General features: G+C 52.5%; 1 protein-coding gene across 1 annotated transcript in view; it reads left to right on the forward strand.

The window, feature by feature from the left end:
* Positions 1-13,766, forward strand: part of Mn1 (MN1 proto-oncogene, transcriptional regulator) — a 38,840-nt gene extending 25,074 nt beyond the window's left edge. The window contains exon 2 of the mRNA XM_021162757.2: positions 11,391-13,766. Coding sequence (XP_021018416.1) covers positions 11,391-11,566 — 176 coding nt within the window. The 3' untranslated portion in view covers positions 11,567-13,766. The remainder of the gene's footprint in view (positions 1-11,390) is intronic.
* Positions 13,767-14,566: the final 800 nt, after the last annotated feature.

Here is a 14,566-nt window from a genome sequence, read left to right on the forward strand (position 1 = left end):
ATATCCTTATGTGTCTAGAGCATGTATTGATGCCTTCCTCCTTGTATAAACTTGAGCCTCAGGTTTGAAGGTTGGCAAACTTTCTCTGCCCAGGGGCCAGTTAATATTTGTGGATTATACAACACAGTGGTTTGTTTGACCTGGGTAATGGTGTGCCCAGATTTTTTTGGTTAGCTATTGTTTGTCTGCAAAGCCCAGACTCAGGTCACAATGACTTGAAAATAGCCGCAAGGAAGCCCACATGCTAATAAAACTTTACTTGTAGGAGTGAGCCAAGGTTAGCTAGCCTGGGGTAAGCATCTCTGTGACTAGCCTGGGGTAAGCATCTTTAAGTCTTACCTGGGCTAAACTTCTCTATGGCTAGCCTGGAGTAAATGTCTCTGTTACGAGATCAGGAGACAAGACAGGGCCCTCAGTGGTGTTGAGGTCTAGACTGGGGTGCTGCTAGCCACAATTGCTGCCTGTCATGAAATATCTGCATGGGTGGTGTCATAGCAGCCCTGTGCCTGTGTCTCTGATCTCACAGAACACACAGGGAAACTGAGTCTTAGCAGCAGGACCCACCTGACCCTACCCATGCACTGTGGGGAAGATCTTAGTATTTCCCTTCCAGGACCTTATAACTTCAGTGAGGACTCCTTGATGTGAGATGCAGGCTATGATCACTGCGTCTGTCTGTCTGTCTGTTGTACAGAGGGGAGGCATAGGTGCAGGGGGTGTGTGGCAGGATGAGGTGAGGCCACCTGGGTCTGGGGACCCAAGCTGTAGGTGTGACTTGGACGCCATCCAGGGTTCCTGGTTATCCTAGTTAGGCAAGAGTTTTTCAGAGTGCCATTCAGGTGTTGTGACAGTGGCTTTGATCTCCAGCTTGCTCAGGGTTGAAAGACACCAGGAACTGTGTGTTCTTCCAAGTCAGGAGTCCTGTGCCAAGACCTGGGTAAGGAAGGTGCAAGCTCTTACCCACCTTGACACATTTATAACACCCTGCCCTTACACTGATTCCTCCTGGGCTCCCCATTGCTTTCAGGAGGACCAAACTCCTTCCTGGATACCCCAAGACTGAGCCCACTGGGCCTTGCAGCTTGCTCTCCTTACCCCTACAACCCCAAGCCTAAATCAGAGTCCAGGCAGGGTTCTGGATGTCCAGGGCTGTATGAGGCTCTTTGTTGTTCAAAAGGAGTCCCCCTCCCCCACACGGCATCAGAAGTATCTCTTCCTCTCCTGAAAAATTCTGTGCTCGGCCTTAAATCTGCCCATACACCTCCCCCAACTCTGAGTCCTCACTGAGACCTGGCTCTTGCCAAGGCCACAGCACAGCCCACAGCACAGCCCATGGTATAGCTCACAGCCCAGCCCATGGCACAGCCCACAGCACAGCCCATGGCATGGCCCACAGCACAGCCCGCAGCACAGCCCACAGCATAGCCCATAGCATAGCCCACAGCCCAGCCCACAGCACAGCTCACAGCCCAGCCTACAGCATAGCCCATGGGATAGCCCATGGCACGGCGCATGGCATAGCCCACAGCACAGCTCATGCCATAGCCCACAGCACAGCTCATGCCACAGCCCACGGCACAGCCCATGGCACAGCCCACAGCACAGCCTTTCACTATTTACTGGCATGTGACAAAATCTCTTCTCTGGCTGCAAGCTCTGAGGACAGGGCATGGGTTGGAGTGACCTCAGAGCCTAGACCCCAGCACACTGTGTTGTACATGTCTCTCTGTCCTATGAGGATCTCCACAGGACCACTGTGAGAGTCACTTGGAAAAAAAGGCTTGTTTGTCCTGATGGACAGAATATTGTTGGGCCAGGGAGACCCTCAGTGAATACAGAAACCTGATGTGTGAAACGTGAGGACCCAAGTTCAAGGCTCAGCACCAGCTGGAGAGCAAGATTGCAACTCTAGCAGCATGCAGAGTGGAGGCAGGGGGATAGATGTGGCTTGCTGCTGGCTGCTTTAGCTCCAAGTCCAGTAAGAGACCCTGCCTCAAGGGAACAAAGCAGAGAGCCATGGCCCAGGACATGGACATTGTCCTCTGGTTCCATAAGTATGCTTACAGGAGCACACACCTGCAGGTACTCCTGACATGTATACCCAACACATGGCCACTCCCCCACCCCCACCAGATATAACCCCCCCACATACATAACACACACACACACTTCTATATACATCATATACACCATACATACATACCACACACACACATTCATACCACGCACAAACACATACACACATCATAAAGTACACACACACATTACATACCACACACATATACACACACACCACACACATACACACACACATTTCATACCACATACACATGCACACACACATCATATACCACACACACACATCACATACCACACATACAATAAATACACACTCTCTTTTACACACATACCATGCACACACACGTACATACCATATTTACACATATCACAAAGCATACACACATTCATGCACAATATACACATCACATACCACACACACATTACATACCACATACTCACACGTGCACACATACATATCACATACCACAATACACCACACACACACCATGCACACACACATACACACCATATACACACATATCACATCACATGCACACACACACACATACACACATCACATACAAACCACACCACATGTATGCACACACATATGCTCACGTCACCCACTCTGTACCCACACTTACTGTTGAAGTTACCACATCCTGGCAGAGCAGAGTACTTGAGGCCTTTAGAGCTCAGAGAGGTTTAGCGTCATGTGTGAGGCGACCCAGCATTCAGTCTCTATTCACTGTACAAAAGTACAATTAAAGTCAGGGCCATTCATCTCCAGGCAGCAGGCAGCAGGCAGCAGGAGCGGTCACGGGTGACAGCTCACCCAACACTCATGAGGCTGGCCTTTGGGACCATGCTCTTTCTGTCCTGCATCCTGGGTGAGGACTGGAGGCTTTGGTGGGAACTTGTGGCTGGAGGAGCTAAGTCCCCAAGAGTCAGGTCAGCCAAGAGACCACTGGGCATGTTTCAGGCCAGGGTCTCCCAGAGGAGGGTCATCAGAGTTGCTTCAGCCTGGAGAGAGGATGCCCAGCCTGTGGACAGTGTCCCTTGTGTCCCCATGTTCCCTCTCCCACAGCCTTCCCTCCCAGCTTTGCCCTTTCCTCCCCTAAGGGCCCATCTGACTGACAGCTACCATTGTCTCAAGGCAATGCGAATTGTTTGCCCAGAGTCCCCACAATGGCCTCCCTCACTTTTCTGGGCCCTGAAAGCTGGGCTCATGGACTCCTGATCTTCAGCGAGGCTTTTATCCAGCCCGGCCCTGTGCTGGGACTGAAGGGCTTGCAGGATTTTCTTTTGGGACCGTGACAAAGGGCGTAGCTGCATGGAGCGGTGTTCGTGAGACAGCTTCCAAGGGGCCCTGTGTCCGTCTACCTTGGGTAATTCTTAGCTCACTGTGTGAATCTGAGCATCCTTCCTAGAGAGCAAGGAGGGTATTGACCAGAGGAAGGTGGTGGAAATAGAGAATCAGGAGAGACCCATGAGGGAGGTACTGGGGCCATAATCCTTATCACCCACACCTACTGGGACATTTTATCTCTGCAAATAACTGCATACCAGACAGTGTAGGTGTGGCTGGCTGTACTGCTCCTCAGCTCTGTGGCTGTAGTACTGTGAGTTTAGTCTCCCTGGACTCATTGTCCATAGCTGTGAAATAGGCTGTATATTTGGCCCCTCTGTGCCCTGGCTGTTTCGGTGATCCAAGGTAAGCCGAGCCTGTGGCTCTTACCACCTGTGGCAGGCGGTACAGAGATGTGGTTAATGTCCCTCCTTTTTCTCTGTAATATGACACTGGAATTGGACATCATAGGGAGAGAGCTGAGGCCACACATGGCAGTGGGCAGGTAGCTGAGGTCAGGTGCTGCCTGTCTTGGTCCATGTGAGATGCCACGTAGGCCTCTGTCTCTTGCTTTGGGGGCCTCAGTCCTGCCCCAACCTTTGCCTGTAAGATGGACTCACTCCCAAGGAACTGGAGAACTGTGACTTGGTCAGTACCCTAGCTAGCTGTCCTGTTGCTGGGGTAAGAAACCCGGGCAGAAGAGGTTTAAGGAAGGGGGTTTTGTTCAGGCTCACAGCCCAGGGATGCAGTCTGTCATGGTGGGGAGACATGGTGTTGGGTGATCACATCACACCAAGACCAGGGAGAGGGAGAGATGGACGTGGTACTTAGCTCACGTTCTCCCTTTTGTTTGGTCCTGGAGCACAGCCCATGTGATGGAGCTACCTGTATTTATGACAGGTCTTTCTTCTGTAATCAGCTCAGTCCAGGCCATCTTCACAGGCATCCTGGAGGCTTGGGTCCTAGGTGGCTCCAGAGCCTATGAAAGTAACCGTACCAACTACAGCTGGCATGGGGTGCATGCCATGGCCCACACTCAGGATGTTGAGGTAGAACTGTAAGTTTAGGATAGCCTGGGCTACACAGAAGGACTGTATAGCACTCCCTCCTATAAAAAGGAAGGCTGGACACCCACCTGCCACACAAGGCCACACAATGGGCAGGGTAGCATGAAGACATTGAGCAGATAGATACCTAAGAGGTTTTTGCTGTGTGCCAGGAGCAAGAGGGGTGAGCTGTGGGCTGTCTCCTGAAACTCCACCCAGACTGTGGAGATGGGGTCTTCCATGCACAGGTGGTCCTCGTGGCTCAGCCTCTGAGTGTTGACAGCCATGCCCCACCCTGTCCAGAAGCAAGTTCATGGAGACAAACCTTAGCACTGTGGTAAAGAGAGTTGAGGGCAGAGGAGATGGTTCAGTCGGTAGAGTGGAATGCAGGGATGGGGACCTGGGCTTGTATCCCCAGCACCCATGTTAAAGTCAGACATGGTAGCGTGTACTTATAATCACTGCACTCGGGGAGTAAAGACAGGAGGGTCCTTGGGGCTGGACAGTCAGAATAGCCAAACTGGTGAGCTTCAGTCTCAGTGAGGGGTCCTGTCTCAAAACCTAAGAATTACAGAGGAAAACACTTTTGTGGACTCTGGCTTCTACATGCTGCACACATGTATACATACATGCACACACACACACACACACAAACATACACTCAGGCACTCAGACACCCAGGTGCATGGGTAGGCATACACACATGCACACATACACATGTACACACACAAACACATGCACACACAGGTACATGTGCACACATGCATGCACACACACAAATGCATATGTGCACACACATACACACACATAGGCACCCTCCCATGCACACACAGGGATATGTGTGCACATATGTGCTCTCACACAAATGCACACACGAATACACACACACACATACACACACAAGCACACGTCTACACCTACACACATATGTATACACAGATACACACAGGCACATGTGCACCTGTGTATGCAAATACTTGTACACATAGCAACATGCATACACACATATGCATGCATATACACACACACAGACACACACTTGATGGCCCTTCCACAGGACTTTAAGCCTTGAACAGTGTAGCCTTTCCTGCTCTTCAGCAAGCCTGAGAGGCCGGTGTTATTGCCTATGGAACTGGGTGACATCATCCCTGTCAGGCCCTGCTGTCAGGAATTCATCCACCTGAGCCTGTGTTTCCAGGTGTTTGATCTTGGCAGCCTGTGGGGAGGAGCCTGGACGTACAACTGCCTCCCTTTGTGTGTGCCAGCAGGGCCTGGGGTCATGTACCCCCCTGTGGATCTGACAGCTGGACAGGATGGTAGGAGTCAGCAGGGGTGCAGAGGGAGGGTGCTCCAGGCAGTGTGGATGTGGCTGGGACAAGGCTTTGTGTAGGGACTGCACACAGAAGGAGAAACACAGAAAAATGACCCACTCCAGAGGCCAAGCAGCAAGTGTGACCAGGAGGCTGTAAAGTCAGGGTTCAGTCCTGGGGACTGGGGAGCTATGGAAGGTTTGAGTAGGAGAGAGGTCTATCCAGGCCTGTGCACAGTAGATTCAGAGAGAGCAAAATGGCTGCAGGCTGGAGCTGGTGTGGGCAGTCTCAAGGAAAGGAGGTCGGTCACCCAACCCTAAAACCCAGCAGCTCTGCCCCAGCAAAGGCCAGAAGTCACAGGAGACAGCATCTTTTCCTCTACCCCTCCTGGGTCCAAATAAAGGAAATTCAAAACATGCTTCCCTTTGTGGGAATTGGGTGAGGTGGATGTTGGGGGCGGCATTAGCTGGTTTTCAGGCCCACACTCCCTCTTACATAAGCCACAAGATAAAAATACCAGCTCAGCCTCAAGCTGGCCGTAGGGAGCCCTCACAGAGATGAAAGTACCGCTATTCTGGGCCTGGTACCCCCAAATCCTGGGCTGTTGAGTAGCACGTGCAGGCCCTGGGCCTTTTGGAGGATTGGTGAATGCACTCAGAGGTAGGATCACACCCTTCCCCTCTGTGCCCACTCTTGATCTGCACAGTAGCTGGATCCCATTCATGTCTCCCATCTTGGCTAGCCCTCTGATAGGCAAAGAACAGAAGGCCAGACCAGAATCCTCATCCCAGGACTCAGAATGGTTTCTGGAGAGCCACCGAGGCATGAGGCTGCCAACAAGGTTGTTGGTGCCTGAACATGGGCCCCAGATGGGATCCTGGCTGGAGATTCTGTGCACAACAGGGACAGCCAGAACTGCTGTGCCAGCCTAGAGGAAGAAGGAAAGGACAGGGCGGAAGCACCCAAAGCAAAGGAGAGAATGAGTCATGGGGCGGGGTGGGGGGAGAGAAGGGAAGAGGAAGGAAGGGGGAGAGGAAGGAATGGGGAGGGAGGAGGAGATAGAGGAGGAGAGAGGATAGAGGAGGAGGGAGAAAAGGATAGAGGAGGGATGAATAGAAGAGGAGAGGGAGGAAGGGATAGAGGGTGAGGGGGGAAGGGTGAAGGAAGGACAGAGGAGGAGGGAGGAGAGGAGGAGGAGGGGTGAATGGGAGAGGAGGGGGAGGAAGAGGGAGGAAAGGAGAAGAAGGGAAGAATGGAAGAGGGAGAAAGGGAGAGAGAAGGAGGGGGGAGGAAGAGGGAGGAAGAGATAGAGGAGGAGAGAGGAAGGGAGGAGGAGGGAGCAAGGGATAGAGGAGGAGGGAGGAAGGGATAGAGGAGGAGAGAGGAAGGGAGGAGGAGGGAGCAAGGGATAGAGGAGGAGGGAGGAAGAGATAGAGGAGGAGAGAGGAAGGGAGGAGGAGGGAGCAAGGGATAGAGGAGGAGGGAGGAAGGGATAGAGGAGGAGGGAGGAAGGGATAGAGGAGGAGGGAGGAAGGGATAGAGGAGGAGAGAGGAAGGGATAGAGGAGGAGGGAGGAAGGGATAGAGGAGGAGGGAGGAAGGGANAGGAGGAGGGAGGAAGGGATAGAGGAGGAGGGAGGAAGGGATAGAGGAGGAGGGAGGAAGGGATAGAGGAGGAGGGAGGAAGGGAATAGAGGAGGAGGGAGGAAGGGATAGAGGAGGAGGGAGGAAGGGATAGAGGAGGAGGGAGCAAGGGATAGAGGAGGAGGGAGGAAGGGAGGAGGAGGGAGGAAGGGATAGTAGAGGAAGGAGGGAAGGAGACAGGCAACCAGTGGGCAGTTGGCTCCAGTAGCCTCTCAAGCCAAGTTAGACCCTTCCCAGTCCTGGTTTCTCTGCTCCCTCCCATTTACTTGACTCCAGGGTCTGAAAGCCCAAAGATGAGACACGCACAAATATCCCAGTGCACAGGTGCTGGCTGCCATTGCTGTTGGACCCACAGGAGAAGCAAGGCGACATCAGGCGTCTACCCATTGGCCAGGCTGCACTGCTTCCTCTGTTTCTGTGGCCAGAAGCCTGGCAAACAGAAGCCCACAGGGGTCTTGTGGCTACAGTGGGTGAGTGAGACTAGCTCTGACCCCAGTGCCGTGAGGCAAAGCCATCGGGAATGATGACCGTGTGTGGGGTCTGTGGCGATCGTGTTCGAGGAGGAAGGGCCTTGGAGGTCTTACAGGGGACACCCGGAGCCAGCCTCGATCCTGGCTGTGGGCATGAGAAATCTATCTCATTTCTCATGAGAGCTGTTCAAACTCTCCTGGCCAGTCAGCTTTGGGCCCTGGGATGCCACCGTCAGTGAGGTGCATGCACAGGATATTTAGAGACAATGGTGCCCCTCCCCTCTGGGTGGACCCTGTCAGACCTCACCTATACACACGCATGAGGCCTGCCCTTCTGCTGTGGGAACCTGCCTCTCCTAGCATGGCCCCTCCAGTAGCAAATGGAGAAACAGGTACTGCAGATAGGCCAGCAGCCTAGGTGTGAGGGTTCCTCACCTATCACAAACCCCAGCCTAAAAAGAGAAAGCCAACCTGTGGCATCTGCCAGCAGTGTGTAACCCAGGGATACCAGGTCCCCCTCTACCCTGGGGGCTTGGTGAGGGGACCGTGTTACCTCTGGATTGCTGAAATGGCGGCCTGGGTGTGCCCACCTCCTGAGGCTTAGGGACTCAGAGTCTTCCTGGCTGGGACAAGCTGAGACTTGAACAGCTTCTTTGGGGTAGATTTTTTTCATCCGTGAGTTGACAGCCTGAAGGGCCACCATCCTAAGGCATGATGGGTATCCCCACAGTAAAGACTCTAGGTAGGATGGCTGCAGTCGTGCTTGCATAGTCAAGAGCTGAAGGACAACATTCTCTCCTGACAGGACCGTGTGTAGACACTAGGCTGGGGTTGACTGCCTCGTAAGGTCCCTGCTGAGACTGGGGAGTTCTGTACCCACGCTGTGTGCCATCAGGCCAGACCCTCACCCTCTCTGAGCTACAGGTGCTTCTTGCAAAAATGGAGGCAGAACATTGCTTTGCTGGCTTGTTGGGGGATGGGATTAGAGGGTCCTGGATTCTACCTCAGGTGCAGCAAAGGCCTGACTTTGAGATCCAGACACAGCTTAACAAGTGTCAGGCAGGGGACAAAAGCAGAGAGTGACCGGTGAGTGGCTTTCTTTGAGCCTGCTAGTCACACATGCTTAAGAAATGGGGGGGGACACCCCTATTTCCTATCATCGTCCTGGGGCTTGCAGTCAGAGCTGGGTGGAGGTCTTTCTGCCCTGAGCCCCCGTGGTGCATCCCTGCTTTGATGAGAGGTTCTCTCTCTCTCTCTCTCTCTCTCTCTCTCTCTCTCTCTCTCTCTCTCTCTCTCTCTGTGTGTGTACATCATGGATGCAGGCATGACTTCATGAGTCTTCTGAGCAGATGACCTGTCCCCTTGTGGGATAGTCCACTCTGGAATAATCCAACCTGGGGCAGGAAGCAGGGATTCTTCTGGGAGCAGGGCCTGCATGGGCTCAAGCAGAGTAAGGATTGCAGGACAAGCTGGGGCCTGCATGTGCTAAGGGCTGAGCCTCTGTCTCTGCCATCTTGAGGTGTACTGGATATGGGTCCACCAGCAAAAAACCAACCCATAACCTACTCCTGAAACTTCATTTTCTTTTCCGAGAGGAGTGAAGACTCAGGTGGTGGGCAGACCACCTGACAAAGATTTAGGAAATGAGGGATTTCACAGGCTTCTTTCTGGGTGGCTCCCTTCTGATCTTCCCAAGGTCATGCCAAGCAACCCTACCTGGGACCTCTCTATACCAGGCCATCACAGGAACCTGGGAGAGGAAGCCGTAGAGCTGTCACAGGGTAGTGGAAATGCCGCCTCTGAGCCACCTTAGGCGATCACAGGGTGGTGTTGCTTAGTGTCACTTGGGAGGATCAGGTCTCAGATAAGTGCTTCTTGACTGAATGAGTGAGGGCAGATTCCATTACTCTCCCCACATTGCAGGTCCGGATGTCCTAGAGTGGGGCCCTAAGCCCTAAGGCTTGCCTGGCCCAGGGGATGGAGCTTAGCACTCAGAGACTTTTTTACTTTGCGCGTTAGGGCTAGGCTCTTAATCCTAGGTACTGGGTGGGGTGGGTGGGCAGCTTCTGCCGTATTGATGAGGGTGAGCATGTCAAGGAGTTCAGTATCTGGGTGTGCACCCTTAATCTGAGTTGGGCCCCCACCCAAATGTCATCCTTCTGCCTGTCTACGGAATTCACCATTAATCCGTATTCAAACCTAGCTCTCTGAGCCTTCCTGGCAGAAGGGTAGCCTCAGGTAGGGTATGTTGAGCCAATGGAAAAGGAGATTGGGAAACTGTCATTCAAACATAGTAGAGCAGGGCCCAGAGTTGCTTGTCAGTGTGCTCAGAAAGTTTCCAATCTCTACTTCAAGCAGAGGAGAAGGGCTTTGGCCTAACTCCTACTAACAAGGTAGTGGCTGTTCAATGCCTGTTCCTTGGGGGCCATATCTACCCAGAGACAGCTGTGACCTGTGGTAGTCTGGTTCTGTGTGACCCAGCTGAGTGAGAGCCCACGAACCACCTCAACCACTGGCCTTTCCATAGTGATGGCGGACACAGTCTGGGAGCTGAACCCTGTCTGTTCCCTAGAGCACTTCGAGGCACTTTACAGTTTATACGAATCCCAGAGGACAGTCATAGCCTAGATAGGTGAAGCCCCTGAGGCCTGCGTGTCTGGATCATCCATTTTCAGAGAACTCTATTTACGCTCCTTTGTAGGAGAACCGGGGTTTCAGTTAGAGCTGTATGTGTTCAGGAAAGTTTCCATTCCTCTCTGGGCCACAGATGCCTTGTCAGTGAAGTGCAGGACTGGGAGGGTGAAAGAAATTGATGGGTGCCCCATAGGCTTCTCCCTTGCCAGTCCACTCTCCAAGTCATGTCTTCTGAGCCCACTCCCTGTACCCTAAGGAGAGACAGAAGCCTCTGGATGAAAAGAAGCTATAGAGATGTGGCCACAGAGAAGTCTGGCCTCGGCATCACTTGTCCCCTCTGACCCCCTCCTCCGTTCTGTCAGCCATGTCCCCCGAGGCAGACCATTCCCCTCTCTGGATCTCAGTTTTCTTAGCTATATAAAGTGAGGTGACCACTCTTAGCTCCTGGGGTGTGCTGGGAGGTCATCTACTAAGGAAGTTACAAGCGCGTAGTAGGCCCACAGCAGGTGTCTGTCTAAAGGAATAGACACACCTCACTTCTTCTGAGTCTCTATAAAGCCCTGTGTGCCCTCCGGTATGCTTTTTAGATGGGCTTCTCGCTCTCCTGGTGTCTGGTTAGTCTTTGTCCACCAGAGATGGACAAACCATGATGTCATCCCATCATCCCCTGCTTCCCAGAGGGTGACAGACCTGGATGCTGTGCTGTGTATTGTGGTTGCGCTTTTTTTTTTTTACATCATCTTCACAGCCCAAACTTCTGAGGACCTCTCCAGCCATGGGAGAAGGCCAGATGCTACCTCTCACCAACCCCTACCTCCCTGCTGTCACCCCTGCATGGTCTTCCAGTGGCCACTAACGTGTGTTTTCTTTCTCCACAGCCCATGACCACCCCACCAACAAGGCCTCAGCCACCCAGCCCGGCAGCCACCTGCAGTGCCTGACTGTCCACTGCACAGATGGTGACCCCAAGGCCCGCACCTCCGTACCCACCTGGCGGTCTCTGCACTCTGATATCTCCAACCGATTCGGGACATTTGTGGCCGCCCTGACTTGAGCCCACGGGAGTCGATGCCCTAACCATCACCACGAGGGGCCTCCGTGGCTGAGCAGACTCTTTACGATATTTTTTTTTCTTTTTTTTTTTTTCTTTTTGGGTTTAGGTTGGTACTTTCTTAGTGGCACTCAGAATGGAAAGGGTTCATTGAAAGGGGCCGGAGAAGGTGATCAAAGGAACCTCAAAAAGTTATCTTAAAGAAACCATGTGTGCCACACCGTGACACACCTGTGTCATCCTCCGCAGCAAATGCTGTGCTGGCGGACGCAAACCTTTTTCCTGCTAGAGAACCCCCATTTCCTGTACTCGGCGTGTGTTCTAGAAGGCTCTTGCTTTGTTTAAGCCTGGACAGGGGTACCTGGAACCCCCCCCCCTTTTTAAATTCTTTTCCCTCCCTCTTTTCTGTTTGTTCATCCCCATGGAGATCTTGGAAGATTGTGTCCTGGAGCACTCCCCGGGTGGATGTAGCAGGGTCATGCCAGCATCAACTGGTGACATGGAGCAGCTGGAGGCGCCTTCAGGCACGGGGGAGTTTTCTCTGCTCCCTGAGAACTTGCAGAGAGAGGTCTTTTCCTGATTGGCCCTTAGCATTCACTAAGCTTCCATTCCTCTCACTAGGAGCAAGCAGTCCCTCTGGTCCTTTCTGGGTTGTGAGCTGGATGCTGGTGTCGTGGGCACCTTCTCCTTCACTGAGGCTACTGTTGCTCCCTCTGCCTTCTCTGTGGCCTTGTGACCCTCAAAGGGCACAAGGGAGGGTCTGCCAGTTGTCTAAGGGACTTGCTGGCCCTGTTCTCCCAGATGACAGCCAGGGTGCCTCAGTTCCACCTAGCATAGCATCCCTAAGTGATTCCATCCCTGGGATTGAGGGAGCCAAACTCAGGCTGAGACACTCTTCGGTTCTGCACAGATCCTGGAGGGGAGGAGAGTAAATTGAGTGGCTTTGTGATGCCTGTCCCTGAGACTCACGGTCCCTTTGTAGGATGTCTCCTGCCCTTTGGATTTGGTTTCATTCTGATTTAAAAGCAGAGCCCTGCCCACTGTGTCCCCCTGGGAGAGACGCTTCTGCCTAAGTGGAGGGGAGCAGAGATTGCTGAGCTGATGTGGACAACAGCTTAGGGTGTGGTCTGTACCCCGCCAACCTATGTGGCCCACTGCTATGCTGTAGGGCCCTGCATCTCTGGGAGGGTCAGTCAGGCCAGAGCCAGCTCGGTCTTTGTTGTTAGTGTGTCTCTTCAATTACTCCTTTCTGAGCCCCACCTGAACTTGACAGACACCCTTCCCTTTCTTAGCAAGAGGTCCGAAGGCTTGGCTCTCTCCAGATACCCGTATTGTTTGTGTCAAGGGACTTTCAACTGTGGGAGCCCCTTGCCAAAAGCTGACTATCTCCCTCAAGCCCTCTCCTCCTCCTCGTGGCTAAGTCCTGAGCCCCCAGGATCTGCACTTGTTGCCTGGGCATTGTGATGGGGCTCAGAGGGCAGACACAGGTGGCATGGGCTGGTGGAGCAGGAAGGGCCCTCTGTTCTGTGCCCAAAGCAGTGAAGGGATGGCTTCTCTCCTCCACGGGCCACAGGACCATCCTCCAGGCTTTGGTCTCTCAGAATTGGTGATGTGTAGCTGTCTGAGAGTGCCAGCCTTTCAGTCCCCAAATAAGAATGACAGTTTTCAGTGCTTAAGGCTGGGGATGAGTGTGCTAATGGCTGTCAGCAAACTTCCCAGTATCAACTCACCGTTCAGTGTCCAGTGTTATCTGTTCTCACTCCCCACGACCCCGGGGTGGAGCAGCTTTTAAAATAGCCTTAAGCAAAAGGACATCATTGTGTCATTAAATTTGGTTTAGCGGGAAGAATAAAAGTAGAAGAAAACCACGCCCGAAACGCAGGAGCCTGGGAACACTGTAATCAGTCCGCAGCCAACTCCAGTAGAGAGAAGGAAATCGCTATTGCACATGTATAATATGAACCCTTAACCCTGCGGTGCGGTGCGCGAGCCTGTAAGCTTTTTTTGACTCTTAAAACCATTTCTGAATGCTTGGTTGGAAGACAGTGACTGACAATAGCTCATGAAACTGAGTGGTATTTTTCTTTCTTTCTTTTTTTTTTTAAATATGTAAAGTTGAGTCTTCCGTATTCACGCATACTGTATATACGTGTATATGTTTTGCTGAGCAGCTTAAATAACAATAAATACAACGTTAACGGTGTCTGGGGCATGTTTGTGGGTGGGGCTTGTTTCTTTCCATAGGATTCTTCCTTTGTGTATATGAGTTATGTGTGGTGTGCCTGCGTGTGCATATGCGTGTTCACGTATGTGTTCACATGTGTGTAAATGGGCCTGTGTGTTTTTGTGTGTTCACACACGTGTGCACATGTGTATTCACATGTGGGCATCTGTGTTCACATGGGCCTGTGTGTTCACATGCATGTATACATGCATGTTCATATGTGTGTGCACATGCATGTTCACACCTGCTCTCACCAGTTTGGTTAGTATGGCTAGCCAGGTTGCTCTGAGGATGCTGCCTCATCTTCTGAGCCCGGGACTTACAGATGGTCATCACACCTGACTCTAATCCTCACCCTTGTGCAAGATACACTAAATTCACTGAGCCATGTCCCATTCCCCCGTGGGTGTTTTATGCTCCATGGAATGTTGGAGTGGATGGAGACCCTGAAATCCACCCCCCATGTTCCAGGGATGCAGATACTATCCAATTTGAGGGTCTCCTGCCATCTTCTGTGTCCCAGAATTCCAGGTACAGCTCTGTGGTGTGACAGAGATGACCCTTCTCCCTTTTGCATTTTTAGTGACCTGTCCCCTATAGTATGGGCCATGAAATGTGCCAGTAGAAACCTAGAAGGGCTTGCTGATGTCGACTTGCTGGCTGGAGTCAGACCCTGACCTTGAACTACACACAGTCACGTGCCCGTACTTGTCTCCTAGCCTGCCACGGTCAGCAGTGACACTGGATACTTCATGGGGAGCTCAGAGGCATGCTCCCCA

The sequence above is a fragment of the Mus caroli genome, chromosome 5 (genome assembly GCF_900094665.2).
Source record: "Mus caroli chromosome 5, CAROLI_EIJ_v1.1, whole genome shotgun sequence".
Lineage (NCBI taxonomy): Eukaryota > Metazoa > Chordata > Mammalia > Rodentia > Muridae > Mus > Mus caroli.